This window comes from Acomys russatus, chromosome 5 (assembly GCF_903995435.1).
Source record: "Acomys russatus chromosome 5, mAcoRus1.1, whole genome shotgun sequence".
NCBI classification, from domain to species: Eukaryota; Metazoa; Chordata; class Mammalia; order Rodentia; family Muridae; genus Acomys; species Acomys russatus.
The window spans coordinates 59,213,749-59,236,310 of NC_067141.1; the positions used below are offsets into that span (position 1 = coordinate 59,213,749).

At 47.5% G+C, this 22,562-nt stretch overlaps 1 protein-coding gene across 49 annotated transcripts in view; it reads right to left on the reverse strand.

Moving 5' to 3' along the window:
* The window catches only part of Sorbs1 (sorbin and SH3 domain containing 1), a 229,085-nt gene that overhangs the window by 67,770 nt on the left and 138,753 nt on the right, over nucleotides 1-22,562 (reverse strand). For 23 of the 49 annotated variants that reach the window (XM_051146492.1, XM_051146493.1, XM_051146494.1 and 20 more), the window contains 7 exons: nucleotides 21,434-21,466; nucleotides 17,658-17,799; nucleotides 13,627-13,656; nucleotides 8,180-8,352; nucleotides 6,106-6,169; nucleotides 4,271-4,345; nucleotides 3,891-3,953 (listed from right to left, as the gene is read on the reverse strand). In XM_051146492.1, coding sequence (XP_051002449.1) covers nucleotides 3,891-3,953; nucleotides 4,271-4,345; nucleotides 6,106-6,169; nucleotides 8,180-8,352; nucleotides 13,627-13,656; nucleotides 17,658-17,799; nucleotides 21,434-21,466 — 580 coding nt within the window. Of the gene's footprint in view, nucleotides 1-3,890; nucleotides 3,954-4,270; nucleotides 4,346-6,105; nucleotides 6,170-8,179; nucleotides 8,353-13,626; nucleotides 13,657-17,657; nucleotides 17,800-20,115; nucleotides 20,244-21,100; nucleotides 21,467-22,562 lie in introns of those variants that run through there. The other 26 variants (XM_051146497.1, XM_051146499.1, XM_051146489.1 and 23 more) reach the window with 8 other exon arrangements.

Consider the following 22,562-nt stretch of genomic DNA (forward strand, 5'->3'; position numbering starts at 1 on the left):
GAAGCAGGAAGGAGGAAAAACTCAAGACAGACCCCTGTGACACCACAAAGCCCCGAGATGCGTAGGAGTGGCAGCATGAGTCACAGCAACAGAGCATGGTGGTCTCAACCCCGACGGGAAGTGGGTAGTGGGGAAGATGAACCAGCAGGAAAGATGCTTTCTGACCTCCCCTCCAGCAAGAGCTCTTCACCCCAGTGTGGGTCAAAAGGTCCTCATGGGCCATGGATCATGAAGGAGCCTATCAGCTACTTGGCTTTGCTGTAGATTCTGGGCCATTGTGTAAAAGGATCTTGTTTTTTTGACATCAAATGTGCCAAGTTGGCTGTCCTTACAAGCCCGGGGCTTTGAATCTGCATTCCTCTCGCCAGCCCAATATCCAAACTTTCAGATTGCGCCTTGGCAAGGATCTTGGTCCTGGTGGTGTCTTGCCATTTCAATGGGTCTGTCATGGTCTCATTGCTTGGAGAGCTTTCCTAATCCATGTTCCCAGGCAGATCCTAAGGGACACTGGATCAGCAGCCCAACACAGGACTGACTTAGGAGAAGCTGCCATGAGTTAGCAGAGAGCTCTTGGCTTCGAGGGTACAACCACATGCACAGGGTCTACCAGAAGGAGAAATATCAGCAGAGCAAAAGCCCATAGTCTCAGTCCCACAGACCTTGGCTTGGATCCTGACTCTCCCACTTCCCATATGACTTTGCGCGTACACACTAACCTCCCCAAGCTTCCTCATACTCATCTTTAAATATTTGCCTATCATCATTCTTTTGTATATAAATGTCAATTTTGTCTATCTTTGGGTCGTATTAAATTAGAATATTTTATTTCAAAACTTGAGTTACTGACTTAAGTTTCATTATTTTAAAAAGGTTAAATGAAGCTGGTCATTGTGGCACATGCCTTTAGTCCCAGCACTTGGGAGGCAGAGGCAGGTGGATTGCTGTGAGTTCCAAGCCAGCCTTGTCTACAAGGAGAGTCCAGGACAGCCAAGGCTACATAGAGAAACCCTGACTTGAAAAACCAACAAAACAAAACAAAAACAAACAAACAAACAAAAAAGGTTAAATGCCTTGAGTTTATGACAAAATTTCCTCTAATTTCTAAAGTAGTTCCAAACATACCTCTGCTGTTTTGGCTACTTATTTATGTGAACACTCATTCTCAGCATTGATTACCATAAAATCAAAACACTGATCAACTCTGGGAAACACTGAGGATGCCTTATGCTCTTTAATATCAAATATCCAGCTAGGATTTAACATTTTATGACAAGATAAACTAGTGCTGGGCACAGTGGTGCACTCCTGTAATCCCAACTCTTAAGAGGTAGAGGCAGGCAGATCTTTGTGAGTTTGGGACCACCCTGATCTACACAATGAGCTCTAGACCAGCCAGGACCACACAGTGAGACTCTATCTCAAAATAAATAAATACATAAATAAATATAAAAATAAATAAGCACCTTTCTCATCAATATGCAGGTATGTTTAACCTTTAATAAATGAGAAACGTGCATGTATACTTGAGAATTATTTCAGAATAATTTCTTTGTGTTTTTATCAGTATATTTTAATATCAGTACATGTTTGCTATGTATGCAAACCTGAAGTATCTTATACATTTCTCAAGTGAAGAGGGATAACACTGGACGTGCTTCCGCAGTGCCGGTGTCAGGCGGAAGCTTAGTGGCAGTGTGGCAGTCACCCCTCTGCAGCATGGCAGTCCCAACACTGCTGTCTCTTAAAGCAGACCTTGGGAGAAAGGCTGCTTTTCATAGGGGAGTAGCATGGAGGTGTGGGATAGCACCAAGCTGTCTTGAGGATTATAAAATGCCCAGACTCCTCCTTGTTGCAACGTACAGGGGTTTGTTTTCTTAAGGTACATTTAAACCTCATTAAGACATGGTCATCACGTTTATCTTCCAGCATTTGGCCAGAAGTTTCGTTGCTTACTCAGGAACATGGAAAGTTTCTAAGCCAGTGTAAACATGTGCTCACAGGACCCCTGCTGTTCAGAACAAACAGCTCTGAGATACTTACAAGTATCATCTTAAAAAAAAAAAATCAATTACAATCTAGACAAATGCCTCAGCCCTCAGGTCCACTTCCACAGCCTCTTTACAGATAATCCTACTTCTAATTTCTGAATACAAGACAACAAAGCAGCAGCAGCAGCAGCAGCAGCAGCAGCAGCAGCAGCAGCAGCATTGATGACCCCTCCCCCATGAGACCTGGGCTCCAATTTCTAGTTCCTCTCCTCCCTTCCCTTCCTTTTGAAGGGTCTCATTATGTGGCCCTGGCTAGTCTGGAACTTACTACGTAGCCCAGGTCAGCATTAAATCATAGTAATCCTCCTGCCTCAGCCTCCTGAAGGCTGGGATTACAGGCACGCATCTCTACCATGTCTATTTCTCTGTGCATGTAGCACCTATGGAGGAGAGCCCGGAGCTACCTGTGAGGAGCGGCACCATGGCGAGAGCTAAGGAGGGTTATCGGTGCTCACAGACATCTAGCTTGTGGTGCTCAGACACCCTCAAAACCACAGATTCAGAAAGCTAGAAAACCTTTGAATATTAAAAACAATAATAATAATAATAAGGCCAGCAGCTTTTAAAGATGCTCCCATGTATTTTTCACATTTGTAAAAAGACTTGATCTAATTGAATACATCATGCTAGACTTGTCATCTAGGCAGGATGGGGGCGTGAGAGAGAATCTACCCTATTTTTAAAAGATCTCTGGGGAAGACAACTTCTTCAAAACTTGTGCTAAAGTATAATAACCTTCATTATCATGATTTTTTTTTTTTGGTTTGGCTTAATTTTTTTTTTTTTTTTTTTTTTTTTTTTTTAGTTTTTATTCTTTAAGGGCATTTCTTCTTTTTCAGTCCCTGAAAATAATGTGTGTATACACAGACATACATATACATATCCACTTCTAAATATGGGTGACAAGCTGTCTTGCCATTTCTTACTGTTTATGTCCCTAGGCAAAACAGCCCTACTTCCTTTTGTGTCAAGTTTCAGGCACAATGGAAAGCAGAGCCTAATGTCAGCAGAGTTGCAAGGTACAGTGAGTGACCAGTAACACAAGAGCTTGCTCTCTGGCCATGAGACCCTGCTTGAGATCACAGGCAAACAGCTGGAGGAAGCCAAGGGCCCTGACCATGACAGGCCTTGGCCATCTTCCAATCCCATGATAGTGGCAGGATTTCTCAAGATGCTTTCCCTCACTTACTTTTTACAATCATCTTTGATGCCTGCATACCCCCCCCACCCCACTCCCCAAAATTATATCCAGGATATGGGCATAACTGTCCTCTGTATATCAGGTCAATTCCCATCCAACTCTTCTAGGAAACATTTTCTAGCTTGGTCCAAATCTTCTTTCCAAGGGTTATTGTATCTCACCAAGACTGATGCTTAAACCTACATACTCCTTTAAGAATTCCCAATGAAAAAGAGACACCCTGGAGACCCCATGACCCGAGAGGCCCAGTGACCATTAGGTGCACTGTGGGAAACTGCTAGGCTTCTATTGTTGAAAGCTGGCAGGTCTCCCTCCTCAGTTTCATGAAGTTACTGCTCAGCTACCTGTATGCTAGGTGACACTTGAGGTAGTTGATACAAGCAGCTTTTCCCAGAGCCCCATATCCAGAGCATAAATAAGCTATGAAAGCTATCCATTAAGCCATGGAAACCCTACGGGGGTGGGGGGGGGCAGGAATTACAATGCCATGTGGAGAGACAGCCAGCAAGGACTGAGACAATGTCACAAAACAAAAAGGTCAGAGGGAAGCAAATGAAGAGGAAGCTGCTAGCAAAAACCCCAAGGTGAGAAGGAAGTAAGTGCTCCAGTTCAGAGCAAGGCACACATTTCCCTGTAATTACCTTCAGACTTAGGACTAGGAGTGGATGCAGGAAACTGGTAGGTAGGAGTGTAAGGGTTGTCCTCTGCAGCAGAGAAAAGCAGTGGGTTTGAAGCTATCCACCACGAAGTGGAGGAGACGATTAACCCCTGTTAACACTTTGCAATGATTATCTATTTTAGTGTCATTAAAGCACACCAGCATCACACTTAGATTAACGAATTAGAAAGGACTCAGTTATTTTAATATAGCACACCATGCAAATGAGTAAAATAAAATGCTCACTGGCTGAAAACGACTACTAAAAACAAAAATCTAAAAGCCAAGCCGTACGCCTATAATGGAACTCTAAGGACTAATTTAAGGCTATGACAGCAGATGCACTGTCTAAACTTATGGTACCTTCAGAATTTTGCAGCATTTCGGGAAGTTCAGGGAATTTGTACGTAGGGAAATAAGGGTTTTCTTCAGGAGTGTCTAGGCAGAGAAGCATGTTTGAGAGACAGAGAACAGAAAAAGATACAAACGGAGAGAATGAACGAGTAAGAACCCAAACATAATTTACACTCCCTGAATTCTGGGACACAATAAGCTCCACTAATAAAAATGAAAGAAATTTAAAATCCAGTCCTTTTGCCTGTAATTAAGACACCTCACAAAGAATTCTATAGAAACTGGCTCCAACGGACAACAAGCACTTAACACACAGTTTCAAATTTCATGTTTTTTTTTTTTAAACTCAGAGATATGATCAATGAAAACACTATCCTAAAGTGTTTTTTCCCCAAATCAAAGGCTGTTTTGCGCATATTAGAATCAAAGCAAACAGGTGAGTCTTAAGATTTTCAGGTGCCACTGCCCCTACTAGAGCAGGCAATTTTGTTTAGAATCTGTGATTTAGTTAATAACCAGAGCACAAGATCAGTAGTGCCTCGGAGCAGAACGGCATGTTCTGTGCACATGCATGCATCCACCCCTGCATTTAGCCTTCCAAAGGCAGGTCTGAAGGTGGGGGAGTCACAGATGGCTGGAGGAAACGGGCTGTGACTTTACCATGGAGACTTGATCTTCAGCACCAGCACCGCGGTAGAGCATAACCACTCAACCTTAGCAAATTTACTCCTGACTCAGAGATGCTAAACACTCGATATTTAGGAACAGTGTGGCTCACTCTGAACCCAGCAGAAACTAATTAACAGTAATGTTGTCTAGCACACACACGTAGGCAGAAAGACTGGATATGTGCGACTCAGGTGAGAACATTGACTAAAACGTGACTTCTTCGGTGTATTTCATGGCAGGCAGCCAGACTGGATTTGGGCACAAAGAAAGACAGAATGCTCTGCTCTCAGGAAGAGCAGCACCCTCCCCATAGTGCAGTGACACCTTTGCCTGCCAGCTGAGTGGCACCACAGGCAGCAATGGGATCTAAGCTTGTAGGGCTGTAACTGCCAAAGCGCTAGCCTGGGATTCTGCCATCATGCCCGCGCCCTGAAAGCCTAGGTTGTCGGGTGAGGTGGCGGGGGAGAGGGGGAGATGATCTGTAAGCACCTCTTTTAACCGGAGCAGCTCTGTGTGTCAGCTCGCGACTGATTCCCTAACTGCCAAGCTCTGACTCCCAGCTAGGGAAGCTTACTTCACACACTAGGATAGCCTCAGAAGTGCACAGTACAACTGCACTTCACAAGACCAAGTGTGTTCTCATCTGGACACCCACGACATCCTTCAGAAGACTGGAAGCAGGACAGACACAGAGAGGTACAAGATCCACCGAAGAGCAAGCACATTGGTGCCCGGAGGCTGGCTCCGAGCGAGAGCAGTTCGCTTAACTCCCACTTCAGGGATTTGATCAACTTAATCTTCGCACAAGGCAGTCATGGGCTGACACAGGGATACCTAAAGCTGGCAGCGGGTGGGAGATGGAGCTGTCTGTTCCACAGGCAAATAGGTGTGGGAGCCACGGGTGGAGTGCAAGGCTCAGCCTCCTACAGTGCACAGGAGCTGGGACGGAGGACTTGCAAGCTGACCTCAAGTTCCAAAGCTGAGGCAGGCACAGGTGCAACCCTCCCACCTGTGCTCCAAAGGCACACGGCTAGAACCAGGCAGGCCAGTACCTAATGTCAGCCAATGGGAGGGGCCCAGCTCCTGCAGTCCAAGTGAACTGAGCACAGGCCCCACAGACAACAGTCAACAGAACCCCACAGCATCACGTGGCTTCTACAAATGAAAATCGGTACCTCTGTTCAGCTTGTGGATCTGTTTAAACATGGTTTTGTACCAGTCTTTGGATCTCTCGGTATTCTGGAGAAAAACATAAGCAAAGGGTAAAGACAGTGAAAACCTGAGCACATTTCAGAAGGCCTGTGATCAACAAGATCAAAATGTACAGGAAAGTGCTAGAATAGATTCCCAGGGCCTTGCACATGATAGGCAAACACTCTACCACACACATCCCCAGCCACAGTGTTAGGTATTTTTAAAGGCAAAAGTAAGCAGGGACATAATAAAGGGATTCAAATATGATTTTGAAAAATGAGATTTGGCCTTAGGATGTAACAGACAAAGGCAGGCTTGAAATATGCCCAAGCTTCATTCTTTTAAAAAAACATGCACTTATTTTCGTTTATGCATGGGAATGCTTTGCCTGCATGTGTCTGTGTGCATCATATGCACGCAGTGTCAGCGGAGGCCAACAGATGCCCTGAGAACCAGCATGTAGGTGCTGAGTCCTCTGCGGGAACAGAAAGTGCTCTTAGCCACCGAACTGTCCCTCCAGCCCTGTCTCCATTCTTGCTTAAAATTTCACTTTTAGAGACACTCTCTTCTCCACACAGAGACTTCAGGAAACTAAAGTTAGGCCCTCTCAGAATCATAAGACAATAAGTCCTTGCTTACCACAAGCTATCTCCAGCCCTCCCTACTGGATCACTCTGTATAAGTCAACCTACACAAAGCCAGGTTTAGAGTGCATGCATTAAAGGGGACCCATATGACACCCAATTCCTGAGCTTTCACACTCAGCTGGAGCTGGGCCTTTTTTCCAAGATGCAAATAAACTAATGTGGCAAGATAAAACAGTATGACTTCCGTTTTATAGATAGGGAAATTAAATAGTGCAAGTGCATAACCCAAGGTAGAGAGGATCAAAAAGAAAAGAGCCAGCTAACACAACCGTGGGGACACTCGGCCACCCACGCCCTGTGACATCCCGGGCAAGTAGCATGACCCCTCACAGTCAGTGCCTTAGCAACATTGTGTTGGATGCATGTTCTACATAGTTAATGGCTAGTCTCCAGAGTGGCAGCCACTAGGAGGTGCTGTGGCCCTTTAGGAGGTGGGACCTAGTAGAAGGTCTGGGGATGACTTCTCCACAGAAACCTGGGGTGCCACCCAGACGTTCTCTCTGCTCCCCGGCATACTGTGTGAACACCTGCTTTCACATACACTCTTGCCATGATGTGCCACCCTTGCTGGACACCCCTGGAGAGCAGGTGGCTCAATTTTGGACTCAAGCCTCTATAACCCGTGCAGCAACCCATAAAAACAGTAACTGCTTCCACCGCTCAGGTAGAAATGGAAGATGACGTCCGGCAAAGGAAGCTGCAGTAACGGTTCTCTTTCTGTTATCATGTACGACCAAAGCAGAGTTCTTCCGAGGCTGAGCCTACTGCTGTTTTTATTTGCTCTCTAAAAGAACATAAAAACTATCTGCCTTCTAAATGAAAACCAAAGACACATGCTGCAGCCAGTGGCCTCATGGACACGAAGAAAGGAGGGAGAAGCAAAGAGCAGGCTTTCCTGAGCTCCTTAGGGTCTTCAGGGCCACTGCCAAACCTGGATTCAGGAAGAGGCCTGTTGGTTCTGCAGGCCTTGGAGGGCCTCCTCTGCCTGGCTACCTTGTCCTGTGTATCTTGGATGACGGGGTAACTCTCATGCAAGGAACTTCTTCCTGAACCCTGATCACAGCCCCATTTTCCTGGGGATGTCCTGAACTGGAACAGGAATCACTGAGCGGGCTCCACAGCACAGAGATAGCCCTGCTCATGGAACACGCACAGCCCAAGCCCAGCAACTGCTCTGCCGCGTAAAAGTTCCTCAACTCCGCTCCACCCAGATGCTCCTTTTCTCTTGAGACGTATTAATACCTTACATCTACACTGAGAAGTCTGCCTACACTCAGAGGGGTGTGCTTTGTGTTGGTGACAAAGAGAAAACCCTCCTCTCCAAGCCACTGGGCCTCCAAGGGGGATCTCCCTTGTTTAAGTTGCTTAATACTTGTTTAAGTTGAAGCCCAAAGGTCCCCATGCATACCCGCAGTGGGATGCCCACTTCATCCATAGACACATTGCTTAGGTCCTGTGCGCTCTTCACCACCCGCCTACTGTCATCCTTCACTCTCCTTTCAGCAGCCCTGCTGGGCGAGGTGAGTTCTGCCGCGGTTGGCACTGAGTCCTGCTCACCCACTCTTCTCTCTGAGGCAGGATCTGGAACCGAAAAGCAAACACAGGCTGAAACTCCAAAGCAAAAACCTCTCCAGCAATCCAGCTAGGGGAAAGGGGCATTTGCTAACTCCTGACGGGAACTAGGCCCATGTGGGGCAAGGGTCAGCAGGGTCCAGCCCATTGGCGCCACTTGCTTTTATAAGTAAAATTTTACTGGAAAACAGCTGTGATGGTTTCTCCACACATTACTTATGGATGCTTGTGTGTTACCATGGCTGGGTTGGGTAAGCTGTGACCACTTGGCCTGCTGCTAAGGAGCAAATATTTGTTATCTGGCTCTTTAAGAGAAGACTGCAGAGGTAGGAACATTGTTCTATAGACATCAGGGAAGGGAAGGGAACAGGTAAGACCTTATGGAGGTGGTAAAGCCTTACTGGAAAGTTTTGGGTTTTTTTGTTTTTGTTTTTGTCTTAGGAAGCGCTGAACTCTCCTCACTTAACTTTCCCATGTTTTCATTTTCTCATTCAAAACTACGGGAATGACATTGACAAGCTTACAGAGATGGTATAAGCCAAGGTGCTCAGAAAGCCAGATATTGCTGGGTGCTCCAAGAGCCAACAAACATACCAGGCATGTCTACAGATTATACATATGTTATAGTTGCTGTCTGCTTTCCCAAGCCAGAGCATCCAGTTACTGAAGAGGCGTTCCCTCTTCAGGTGCTATGCCTAGTGTTCTGCATGTGGACATGTGGGTGAGCCTCCCAGAGGCTTAGGCTGCAGGGGGCTTGTAACTCTCGTGGGCCAACAATGAGAACGCAGAGTAGTGAGGGCTGACAGAGAAGTCAGCACCCAGCTCAGCTGTGGAATTCAGAGCCAACATGTCTAAGAGGAGCCAACCAGATGAAAAGAAAACTGAGGGTGTCCCTGGCATACGGAACATCATCACCAGTGATAAGCCACCCCACACTACTCTGACTTAATTATGTGCCTGGCATCCCATTAACTCTTCAATAAGACAAGAGGACCCTATGTTTTTTTTTTTTTTTTTAAAGCCTTAGAGACATCCAGGAGACACCGCAGGACCCAGCTGAGATGCTTTGGCAGGATGCAGTTTTGCAGCCACCAGCCCAAGAGTGACAGCAGATCTCTACAGTAGAAGGAAGCTAGAGCAGAGTCTAGGCTGAAGTCACACACTGAAGGCTGCCAAAGAAACAGGCAGAGAGGCAGAGAAGCCCCAGCCAACGTGGGAGCCATGTGAGCAACAGGAAGGGCTGACAAGACGCTGAGGGAGCAATTTCGGGAAGGCCATTAGGACAGGCACCAGACTGTGGAGAAAGGGACAATGTGTGAAAAAGAAGTAGAGATGAACTCAGCACAGAGGAAGGCATGTCAGATGGTACCTGGAGGGTAAGATGGACGGCAAAGGGGCTTAAGCTGAAGGAGCCTCAAGTCTCACCAGTGAGGACTAAAGCTTGCCTCTCCCCTGACCCTCCCGCAATTAGTAATTTACTTCCTGACTGAGAAGAAGTGCAAAGTGCTGGCTGGGGAACATACTTTGGCAGGAAGGCGGGATCTGGGGTTCCATGCAAAGCTGGAGTCAGAGGTGTCCACGTGTGAAGGAGTGGCTGAGGGGCTGAGGAACAGTGAAGCCTGCACACTAAGGTTTTATAACATTCAGTGTGCTCAACAGACTCGCTCTGCCCTGACTTCAGATAAGCTTCCCAACGCCGTTCTCCATCTATGACGGCGGAATGGGTTCTAAATATCCTTGTGAACCTAGACAGGGCTTCAGAAAACCTGATCCCCACATCACCGCCACAAGCCCCCAAGGACGTCAGGCTGGAATGTCTTCCAAGGATTTCTGAGGAAATTCCAACACACATCAGAAAACTCAGAACGCAAGAGGGTTCTGAGCTACTAGTCTGCTCTTGACTTGGGTCTCTGAACATTATCCTCCCACCCGGAAACGCCTTCTCCAACTGAAACCAAAGAGGGGCCTATGAGCTAACTGCAAACTCCACCTTGCTTGGTTTGTAGGTCCTACGAGATGATGATCATAGACATGTGGACAATGTTTCTGGGCCAAATGATTCTTTAAAAAAAAAAAAAATGATTAGGGCAAGTGATTCTAACAATTGCAACACTCAATCCATGGATTTTCTACTTACTTTGATCTATAAAAATCAGCCTCCCCACACCCTTTCTTTAAACTTTAGAAGCTTAGGATAATGACAGTCTGGTATTTAGACAGCTCAGACCCCAAAGAAGAAATGTTAGTTGATATGGTAGAAATCTGAAGAGACACGTAACTGTTCCACATAAGGCAGGGCAACCCCTTGCATGCACATCACACCTTCTGGGCCTTTCTATCGTGTTCTCAGGTGTTTCTAATTTTACGGTGTGCTTCAAAAGGCCTTGAGTTGGAGGACGGAGAGATGGCTCTCTGTGGTTAAGAGTACTTGCTGCTCTTGCAGAGGACCCAGCACCCACGTGGTAGCTCACAACCACCTTTAACTCCAGTTCCAAGAAGAGATTCACTGCTGACATTTAGCCTCCAGGAGCACCAAAGCACACATACACAGGACTCATACACCCACAGATATACTAACACTCATACATGTAAAGTAAAAATAAATAAATCTTTTTTTTTTTAAGTCTTGAATCACTAAATGATAATGACAAACTCCAAAAGGAGGTGGGGCACTTTTTGCCATATATCCAAAGCTTTGTGACAGTCTAAAGCAATGACTATATTTCCCTGAGGGAAGGGTGGTGATCTCTCTACACCCTGTATCGTTCCTCATGCTCTTATCAAGGGGACCACAAACCACACAAGGCCAAACAGCACGCAGGCTCGACCCCCAGATAAGTCTCCATGATGGCTCGTCTTCACTGTCTACTCAACAGACTAAGAAACACCTAGGGCGCTAGTGAAGCTTGTCTCTGGGTACGTATGTCAGGGAGGGCATTTTCAGAGATGACTAAATTATGAGGATATGGAAGCTGAAGGCTGCTTGAGGGAAGCCCATCACTAGGGCATCATCCTGTCCTGGCCCCTTCCTGTTGCTGTCTTGCTGCTTCCTATTCACTAGGGCATGAAGAGCTCCATCAGGCCCTCTCTGCCATGACGAATTCCCTAAAACCTCCCTCGAGCTGTACTGCAGGCCCTTGATGATAGCAGCGGAAAGCCTAACACTCTCACTGAGTGCTAAGCCCTCAGGGGCTTGCTGTGACTTTGCTGAAGAGAATGAGGCTGGCAGCCCTTGAGTCTCAGACCTACAGCTGAGGGGTGGATGCTCACTTGCTCTAAAGCAGAGGTCAGTAAATGCCACTCTGGGAAGTTCCTGGACACTATGACCTGTTCTCAGACTCACAGAGTGCAAGGGCATCATGAGCTAAGCCTGCGTGCACGGTGGAGAAGCCTGCCCGCAAACACGGCTCTTTCCAGTGTGGACAGCTTCCTCCTCATTTCAGCCATACAAAACAGCACTGAAGGCAGGGCCAAGAATTAGTACCCCACAGGAGCAAGAGTTAGCACCCCATTTCCCGAAGGAGGAAACTGTGGTAAGAGAAATGAAATCACTTACCCAGGGACAAACAGTTCTATGAAGGGAGACAGAAACCAAACTCTGGATCTCCTAACATTAATTTCATCAACTTCACCAATCTTTTCAAGCTATCAAAGGCAGGATGAAAATGTCTCCTTCTTCTTCCTCTCCCTTCCTCCGTGTGTGTGTGTGTGTGTGTGTGTGTGTGTGTGTGTGTGTGTGTGTACGTGTGTGTGTATGTGTGTCTGTGTGTGTGTGTGTGTGTGTGTGTGTGTGTGTATGTGTGTCTGTGTGTGTGTGTGTGTGTGTGTGTGTGTGTGGCCATTGGTATGAAGTGGGCTGGAACCTGACGGTTCAAGGAAGGGCTGTGAAGGGCACCTTGAGCTTAACCACAGCCTGTCCTGGTCCTGTAGCCAAGTCCTGATAAAGTTGAGAGGGTGTGAGAACCCCATGTCCTCCCCACTCAGGCTCTGCCCAAATCACAAGGGCAGTGGCAGTGATATGCTAAAGTCATGCAGAAACCATGTAGCAGCTGCTTAAAAGCTTGTGGCCTCAGTGACTCACTGGCTCAGGGGTTCCTAATGCTAGAGCTCATGAGCCTTTGTTCCATGTGCCCTGTGTACACACTGATTTGTCTGGAGGGTGAATCAACTGCCTTCATTAGATCTCCCAGGAGGCCACAAGCAAAGAACAGGAGCAAACCATGAGACCACACCACTAGCTACCAATGGGCAGCACGGCTCCCTTCTGCAGCCCCAGAGGCTGACTCGGCACCAGGCACAAAGGTAGAACTCGATAACAGACCAGAGTCAATTGCAAGCACCTGAAAACGATCGTGCCTCAGGTCTACGAAGCCTTTAGCATGAATCTCAGGGCATGGCCACTCATTAGCAGACTCTCCTATGAGCTTCACAATAATTTAGAAGGCATGGCCACTTTCTCTCTTTACAGAAAAGAATTAAAGTACGAAAACCAGGGTTGGAAGCAGCAGGGGACAGATGAACACTTCTAGCCCTGGGTTCCCCCAGGATCTCAGCCCTCCCCACTCCAGCACTGTCCCATCCTGCATATCCTCTTAGGACTGGTCCCTGACAACTGACTATATTGTGGTCACTCTACCACTGTGGAGCTAGATGATTACTCTTTGCCTAAAGGTGTGGTCAGCCAGGAAGGAAGCATCGGCAGCTCGGGATCCCAAAGGCCACCCTTGTCTATTAAATCTGACCCTCTTGAAGTGTGTCTCCAGGAGACATGGACACCAGTTCAAGTTCAAGTGGAAGCTTCAAGCACTGTGTGGGTCTGCGAGGGCGGGGGGGCACTCACTCAGACCTGTCACCCAGGTTAATCCACCTGGCTGTTGTTGTTGGGGTTTGTTTGTGTGTTTGGTTGGTTGGTTTTGGTTTTGTACCCAAAAAGGAAAGAACTTCCCACATTTCCCAACCTTTGATTCATTTCCTCCAAGGAGAGAGACAGAGCAGCAGAGAGCTCTTCAAAGGCCTCCCAGAAGGTTGCCTGAAAAAGGTCCTTTGGTCTGTGCACAGACAGTGTGGTCTGGCCACCTGGGTACATGCCACAGTTCCATAAGACACGCTTACTACTGTGAGTCATGGGATCTATCTGCTCCAGAATAGAGAAACTATTCCTGTTTCATTATCCCTGTGGTCCACCAATCAACGCAGAGGGAAAATCAGAAGACTGCGCTGATTGGACACCAGCTTGAACAGTACTGGAAGTTAGCAGGTAAATAAATAAGATTGCTCACCTACCTGAAAGACTACTGAGCCGTTTTTGCTGTTCTGTGATGAAAGAAAAGAACACAACAACGTAAGCGATATTTATACAGCATGTGGCGAAACAGAAAAGTCCCAGAATAGCTAATGAGGACCTCATATTCTGGTCCTTGCTGTCTTCCAGGCTTGGATGTTAAAATACACACCCAGCTGAGGCAGTGGTCACCATGTACGTCCAATTATTCAGGCAAGAGGTCCCCCAGATCCACAACCTATAGATCCGCACCAGGACTTGGGCCCAACAAAGTGTTCTAGGAGTTTCCATCTTGTTTCCAGGTGATCTTTTTTTTTTTTTTCACATTTTTAAAATTTTATTTTTATTTTATGTGCATTGGTGTTTTGTCTGTATGCATGTCTGTGTGAGGCTGTCAGATCTTGGAGTTATAGACAGTTGTGAGCTGCCATGTACGTGCTGGGAATTGAACCCGGGTCCTTCGGAAGAGCAGTCAGTGCTCTTAACCGCTGAGCTATCTCTCCAGCCCCCTCCAGGTGATCTTATCACTCGTGACCCTTCCATCCCCTCTGGGTTCACATGGACCGCTTAACTTCCCAGACTGGGTATCCTCTGGTGGAGCTATGCTGAGAGTCAAGAGACATGGCAAGTGCCATCTCCTAAGCTTGCCAAACGCCAGCCCTGCTGCAAGAGCCTTTTCATCAGGCGCTTGAACTCTTAGCAACAGCCTCGGCCTTTAGGTAGAGCCATTTTCCTCAATGAGTATCCTTGGAACTATAGCTTAGTCACTAAACATCTGCCTGCACCAGGGTAATAGAGAAATTCTAAAAATAACCAGCATTAGCTTAGTGACCTCACTCAGATAAGGGGCTTAGATTACCCAAGATTACACTGAAAAACATCTGGTTCTGGAACCAAAATGTGCAGCTCATAGTCTATGGTTCTTTCCAACCCTTGTGACCTAATCCTCGCTGTCCTTAGTGCAGCTGCTCACTCTCCTGGGTCATCGCATGGAGGGGAGGCCAAGGTCTTGTTGTCAGCAGCCTGTGTGCACTCACTATTCGATAAGCACAGAAGTAGCCTTTACCTTCTATAGCTGCTAAATATCAAGCAACCAGAGAGATAAAAATAGACCGTGCCGGCCCATGCGCACTGTCACTGTCCCTGGGGGCCACATTCCTATCCTGTCGCTAGATTCCATATGGGGAAGAAGCAAACAGAGTAGTGTGGGAGCTCAAGGCCAATGGACACGGCAGCTGTCCACCTCAGCTTCATGCATGGGACTCACAGCAGCTGCACCTCGGAGGCCCAGTGGAGTTCCAGGCTCGGCCCAGTGGAGTTCCAGGCTCGGCTCTGCTGGCAACTTGCCAGATAACAATGACCAATCGAGTAACTTCTTGGCCTCAGTTTCCTCATCTGTGATGTTACAGTGCTCTGGTATCTAAAGGGATTTGTTGGTGCCACACTCTTCTCATCAGGGTGCCAGCAGGGCTCTCCTTTGCCAGCCGAAGCAAATGTAAGCAAATGTTGCTTCTGCTTTGAAGGTTAAACGGCTAGTCTTTCACAGGACGCCACAGGGACAGTGGTAGCTATTTTCCGGTCCCCAGCACTGGAGTGACACTCCAACCGTTCCTGTCCACAGACATGTCTGGGAACCATATAGGTCTCTGCTGTCCAAGGTCCGCAGCCAACCACAATGGCAAACCTCCTAAAACTCTGGAACCTTGTTCCGCTACCCCAGTCCCAGAGCTCCTGAATCCGAACTGCAAACTAACCAGACTCTCGGGATCCAACACACAGCTGAAAGGGCCTGTCCAGGGGGGGACCACGTGTCTCTTTCAGCGCTGTGTGTTTTCTGAGCTGAATCCCTGTGACCCTGACTGAGGGTGAGTGATGGTCTGAACACAATGGCCTGAAAGCTCAAGATAGAGTGGCAAAGGGACAGAGCCGTTCACAGCTGCCAGAGCCAGGCCAGAGGTTCCGAGCCTGTTTGTCCCTAGTGGCAGGAGACTAGCTGGGGCAGGGGGGACAGAATCATTGCCAAACTGTGCCCTGTGACAGTCTAGACAGGGGAAAAAAAAAAAAAAAGGAACTTCTTTTAAATGATGACTAAACCAGAATTTCAGATCTAGAGTAATGTTATCACCACTGAGGAAACTCTGCCATACTTAAGAAACTGTTCTATGAGGGGAAGCAGAGATACCAGGCTGGGTACATTCCACAACAGTGCCAAAAACACTTAAACCAAACCTCACTGACACACAGTTTCTTTCATTTGTCCCTACCTTTCCTGTCCTACCTGGGATGAACCACTAGCTAAGTAAAAAGTAAAACTGCCCTGTAGCATCACCACTCACATACTTTCCTGAAGTATGTGCCTCGCTCTGGACAATTCTAATTTTTAAACCAAAAGGCAGAACTTGGTCAAGAGAAAAGCAGGAACCAAAAGTACTTTTTGATGAATAAGAAATTTTCACTTATCCAAGGAAGAAACAAAGAGGGGACTCAGGCATTTTGGTGCCTGGAAACATCCTTGTAGGTGCTGTCAAAGGGACTTGGCAAAAATAGCTAACGTTACGCTTGGCATTTCCCAAAAAAAACAACCAAGTTGCCTTGGGAATAAATCCCATTTTTTAAGAAACTGCCTTTCTTTCTGGGAACTAACTTGCTTTTTAGGATAATGAGTCATGAAGAAGTTCACAGAGAAGCTATTGCTTTTCCCTGCATTTTTCTTTGTTCTGCATGACAGACGCTGACTGGCGAAGAAAGCTGCTGCCAGGGAGGATGGCAGCACTAGAAGGAGAATGGGCACTTAGATGTAGGACCCTTCTGTTCTTTGGAAGAACACCAGGGTCACAGAGGGAGGGAGGAAAAAACCTGAAACCACTAAAGCAACACATTTCAGATTTGAGTGAACACATTTTAAACAAGAGAAAATGTTTTATGCATCTATGTTCCAGTTAGAAGCAGGAAAGAGAAGCCTCTCTTCGTTATAGAAAGCAATGGAAATTAGATGCTAGCCCATCTCCTCTAAGGGAGGAGCAGGGAAGGGGAGGAGGCGATAAAGTGGGCGGGGAGGGTGTCAAGAAAAGAGGACTTGGAACCAAGCTCTGAGCTGCAGACAGGGCACAGCCCTTCAAGAAGCAGAGGGGTGCCCGCTCCTGGGAGGCGGCCTGAAAATGTCCCCCATTTCATGCTGCAAAAGGACTTTTATAAATGCAAAGTGTATTCCTCTATGCAATTCCAAAAGGGGAAAGCTGGAATTTAGAATCATCGCCTGAATTTTAAAGCAGAAGGGAAGATACACACAAGGACTACTTCAAAGCTCTTGAGTTTTACCGACCCCAAGGTCCTTTTGGGGGATGCAACAGGACCAACTATGGGAAGCAAACAGAACCCCTAAGCAGGGCTGTCTGGGCCATGTGGAACCAGGGCAAACAGACACATGGGTCTCTTTCATAGAGGATGCCGCCGAATTTGCTGTTAGAAGAGGGGAAGGTAGCCATTCACCAGGAGGAAGTCTCGAAGCCTGTCACAGAGGCACAGAAACATGCTTTACCCCGTAGACCATCTCTATCAAGTGGTTCCTTTTTTTTTTTTGAGATTTAGCATTCAAACCTGCACTTTCTAGAAACTTATTACTTTGAGCAAGTCAGTCATTTATGACGTCACTTAAGAGACATGCTGTAGCCACCTGCTTTGGGTGAAGCATCATTACAAATCACATGACGAAGAACCGAGAGACACAAGCTTCCACTTTTGCGCCCTAACTGTTTGCAGATAACCATGAACAGGCAAGCTACAGCACGTGAATTTGAACCGGCCCGGTTTATCTAGAACCCTGACATCATTTTCAGATCAGGGGCCTCTGTCTCCCTGGTAGGATCGACCTCGTGAGACCTACAGGGAAACCGGGCAGATGGCCTGGGGTGGGGTTGGCGAAACGTTTTGTTTGTTTGGTTGGTTGGTCGGTTTTTTGGAAGGAGGGATTCCTTGCCTCAGCCATCACGGACTGGAGCTGCTGACTCCAGCGCCCGGCAGGAGGCTGCCTTACCTCGGTTGTGCTGCAAGAGCACTATGGTGGGATTGACGATTGTGGTGGAGGGGTAGGCCGAGGACGGTTTGCTGGTCGCAGGGAAGGCTTGAGAATCAGTTTCAATATGGGAAGAAGAAACTTCGTTTAGTAAAGGACTGCCCTGAAAAACAAAACATTTAAAAGGAATGTAAACACAAGACATCTAGAGTTAAGACTTATTAAGAAGAGGGAAGACAAAGACCCTTAAATGGGACCAATGAGTCAATTCCAGTTAGGGACTTAGTCTGGAAATGTATTTTCCTTGTGGGTATTAGTAAGGGGTGAGAGAAGGAAGGTAAGTAAACGTTGCTCGGAGTCTCAGTATCATCCACTATTTTCACCTACTGATAACTGTGTGTCAATCTGGTTACTGCCAAAGCAAATTCAAATCGAAATAGAGTAACATGCAAAACTCATGCAGTTCCAAATGCGATCTGAGAATGAGAGCTTGTGTCAGTGGGAAAAGTCAGGGAGGTTTGGGCACCCGATAGGGGTGTCAAGAAGAACTAGAGGACCCCTTTTGTAATGGGAAGTGACTCTGGACTCCACTGAGTGAATTCAGTGGCTGAGCAGGATCCTACCCTGCGGGAACGGTTCCTCACTCCCATGTCAGAACCACAAAAACCCTTGAATCTTGACTTAAAAACCTGAGGCCCCCCCACCAGGAATATCAACAAATTCCTAATACTTTGACAATCTGATGGTGCCGGTCTTTTGAACCATGAAAAACAGGACCCTGAAACAAATGAAAAAAAAAAAAAAAAAAAAAAAAAAAAACAGCATCTTCCACCACACTTAGAAGTTCTGCAAAGTTTTGTGCTTTATATCTTTCAAACCATAAAGCAAAGATGGCAATCTTCATGCCCCAGTTCTGGGGACTGAACTTAGGGCTGAGCCCATGCTAGGCAAGGCCCAGCATAGCTTTCTTTTTCATTTTTTAAAGATAAGGTCTCACTATATAGCTCAGGCTAGCCTGAAATTCCCTCTGTAGACCCAGCTGTCCTTGAACTCACAGAGACCCACCTGTCTCTGTCTCCCAGAGTACTGGGATTAAAGTCATGCACCACCATGCCTACATCAGTGGCATTCTTAAAGGACTTTAAGAGCAAGATTTTGATAGCTATTTTTTAAATAGTTGTGCTCAGAGATCAGGCACTGAGCATACACCTGCAAGACAAGGACCACGTACGTATCTCCCTCTACTGCCACCGCATAACATGTGCCCTGAAAATAACAGGTGCTCAGAAAAACACTATGTAAGTGACAGGAACTATGTACGTGGGGTGCGGGTGGGGGAGCTAACCTTTGTGGCAACAGAATGCACACTCATCAGGAGAGGTGTGAGTATCAGAACCCTGGACAGCTCTTGACACACACAGTAGGGCCTTTGCACCAATACCTTGGTTGAGCTCTTTTAGATGTTCCCTGGATAGCCACTTCTACGAGCTCAATTTTATGAGAAAGACCTTTTTCCAAGGCTTGAGGGATTTGTCTCGACTTAGGACCTGGATGCCACCCACAGGGGCATCCGGAGCAGGAATCAATCTGTCTGCTTTTAATCTCTTACTCTATTCCTTGAAGCCAAAGTAAACACTATTAAATCAACTTCTGGAAAGTCTACTCCAGACCAGTTGGGCTAGCTGGATAAACTTTGTACACTCTCCCAACTAATCTGTCCTGGCACACAAAAAAATTAAGTCAATATGCAAACTTAGAGCTAAGCAAATGCTCAGCAGCAGGTACACACCAGAACGGCTTACGGCATCATCTGAGTGCATCTGGTAAGATCTGTTCTGCTTGCTGCACACAAAAACACACTGGCACGCAATCTATATATCCTAAACCAAAACGCCTTTCTAATTCACCTGGAGGTTCAGCTAAGAGGCATGAAGTACATCAGTCTTCAGCAGAGATGAACTGCAAAGCCCAAAAGTAGGAGATCCAGACTCATGGTTACATTTGGCCTGGTCCTGGTCTAACCTCACTGGGCTCCTTCTAGAGATCTGAGAAGATGCTCTGCCCACGACATAACAGTTTCAAGCTTTAGTGTGCCTGACACCTCACAACAATTTCCCTACTAAGCCGAATAAGAAGTTTCCCTTCCTGTTCTCTGACTCGATTCAGCAAAACAAGCCGTTTAGGCTAGTTTCATGGGCACGCTTCTTCCAACAAAGGATGCTCGCAAATGTTTAGTTCCATCAGCAAAACACATGCTACTCGGCTCACTGTACATCCAAAAGTGGTATTTATGGCCCCAACATCAAAACCTCTTGGATATCTGCAACCAAGTAAGTGGCCCCAGCCCCTTCCCACACCCACTCAATCAAACTCATGATCTATAAAGTAGCCGTCCCTTGCTCTTGATCCGATGGACTCTGCCACTGCTTCAGATCACTTGAGAGCAGGGGCCCTGGCTTGTCGTACCTGTGAGACCTACCTGTTTGGAACATGGTAGGAATGACGCCATCACTAACTAACCAGTTACTTTTACTGCTTCTCTGTTCACTAGGGCAAGTCCTCAGCAACACAGTGAGCTGCCACTTCCCCTACGCTGACCCCTGAGTTCCTCTCATGGGACTGGCACTACGCATGCAGCCCCACTAAATCCTAAGAGTGTCCTCACATTACCAATCATGATGACATCCATTCAGAGTCCTTCATTCTGGGCTCCTGGGGAGGGAGAAACACACCATCCCGGCAGCAGCAGGACTGTCTGTGAAGAGACTCACTCAACAGCCAGGACTTTCTAAGTTCCCACAATTCCTGACATACAAGTTTGCCACCAAAAGCACAGTGGCCTCCTCCTCAGGGTCCCTAGCAATTATATCTTTTGAGAAAGCCTTAACACAAAGGTTTTTAGATCCATTTACTCAATTAAACCCGACTCTCTGCCCCTCTGCCTCTCTCTCTTTAACCCCAGTCTCTGCACATCTGTTAAAAAAAAGTTCGCTATATGAAATCAGCCAGTCAGCCACAGAGTGAAACTTTTCCTCCCCACGACCTCTCTGCTCCCTCATTTCCTAGTGTCACACCTAGTGTCACACCTGCCCATGGCTTTCCTCAGGACCTCACAGTTTTCCTCAGCCCTCCACGCTACATCTTCTGGGCCTACGAAGATCAGGATCAGGTGAGGTAAAGGCCACAGATGCTGCTCAAAAGGAAGGCAGAGTTCCATGGGGAGACGTGCATTTCCAACAGAGCACAGGAGAGAAGGTTCTTGAAAGGCAAGAGCAGCCACAGGCGGCCCACAGGATGCACGTGGGAGACATGCTCTCGGGGACAGCAAACACAGGTCCAGCCATCACGCAAGCATAGTGGCCAAGGACTCCTCGGAACTTAGTACTTCAGTGAGAAAGGGAGGGTTTTACTGCCAGAAGCAGACATTCAGGGAAGCCGTGGGGAAGGGGGTCCAGCAAGCTTACGGTACTTGAGACAGCTCCCGGGAGGTCAGGCTCCAAGCCTCTGTGGAGGTCCTCCGGTATGGGAGGGACCAGCGGAGGTGGTGGTGAGGGTGGTGGCGTCTGGCTAGCAGGGGAGAGGGAGCCACAAGCACTGGCTGGTTGGCTGTGCTGGGGCCGCCTCTGCAGATGAGGGGGAATGAAATCGTCTAGTGTCGGGAAGGTCAGAGGTGAGGCAGCAGGGGTGGTCGCCGGGGTAGTGTGGACGCAGCCAAGTGGCCCCAGAGATGCTGGAGTTCTGGCAGTGCCTTCTTGCCCTCTGTCAGTATTAACCAGGTAGAGAGGGACAACTATTACCTCAGACGGGGCTGGGCTGGAGGAGGTGACATCCTGTGGGAAATAAGGGGTCGTTACGCCAAGGGGACGGCAGAGAGTCAGGAACTCCACATTTAAACAGTTGCGTGTGGACATGCAGTAATGCACTTTAAGAACAATTTAATCAATGCCCTTTCCTCAGAGTACATGAGACAGTCAGTGCTGGCCAGTGCTGGCCAGCTGGCCTCCTGATACTCTATGACACAGAGGGAGCCCCGTCCAAGTTCACTTTCCGTCCATCTATTTTTGAATCCCTTTAACATTTTATGAGAGAGAAAGAGAACAAGCAACAGAACAGACTGGGCAGGCAAGCAGGCAGTGTTTAACCCCACAAAACCGCCACCGAGCCTGCAAGCTTGGGAGCAAGTACAGTCTCCTTTAGCACCTTATTGCAAGATGCAAACATTCTCACCACATTATTAGTCTACGAACTCCACACTCTGGCATACTGAGACATTTACAGACTAGAGACAGAGAGACAGAAGACACTATGCCGAGAGGTTTAGATAGAAGAATTCAGGATTCCAGCGCCATAGCAGCGGTGAGGAGAGGGAGGGTGGGGAAGCCCAGAGAACACGCGAGCCGCTTGAACTGGGTTTCGAAAGAGACAGCTTAGAAGACACACAGACGTTCCTAGTTTCTTGCCTTGGCTGGACAACACGGCTGCAAAAGGTAAGTTTCTTTGTTCTTCTGGTTTTCGGGATCAGAGGTAACCTGGGGGCCTAGCACGGGAGGCCTCTCTGCATCTGGGAACGAGGCCCAAGTCCCCAGTGTGGGATTCTCACCACGGTTACCAGCATCTTTGCCTTTGTGGTTGTCAAAGAATAGCTTGGGAGGGTCAGGAGGAGGAGGAGCAGGGGGTGGTTTTCCTGTGCTGGCTGTGGCTGTGGCTGTGCCAGGGACAAGGCTGGGAGCTGGTGCCTGGGTGCCTGCAGCCTCTGAGGGAGTGTCTTTGGCCGAGTCACGTGCAATAGGAGAGTAGTTTTCCGATGTTGCCCGGCAAACGTTATTGGATAAACAGGGGACATATAAGCTGCTGACCTGTTTATTCCCTGTGGCCTCATGACGTGGGTTAGCGCCCATATTCTTACTGTACACTAATCTGGAGGCT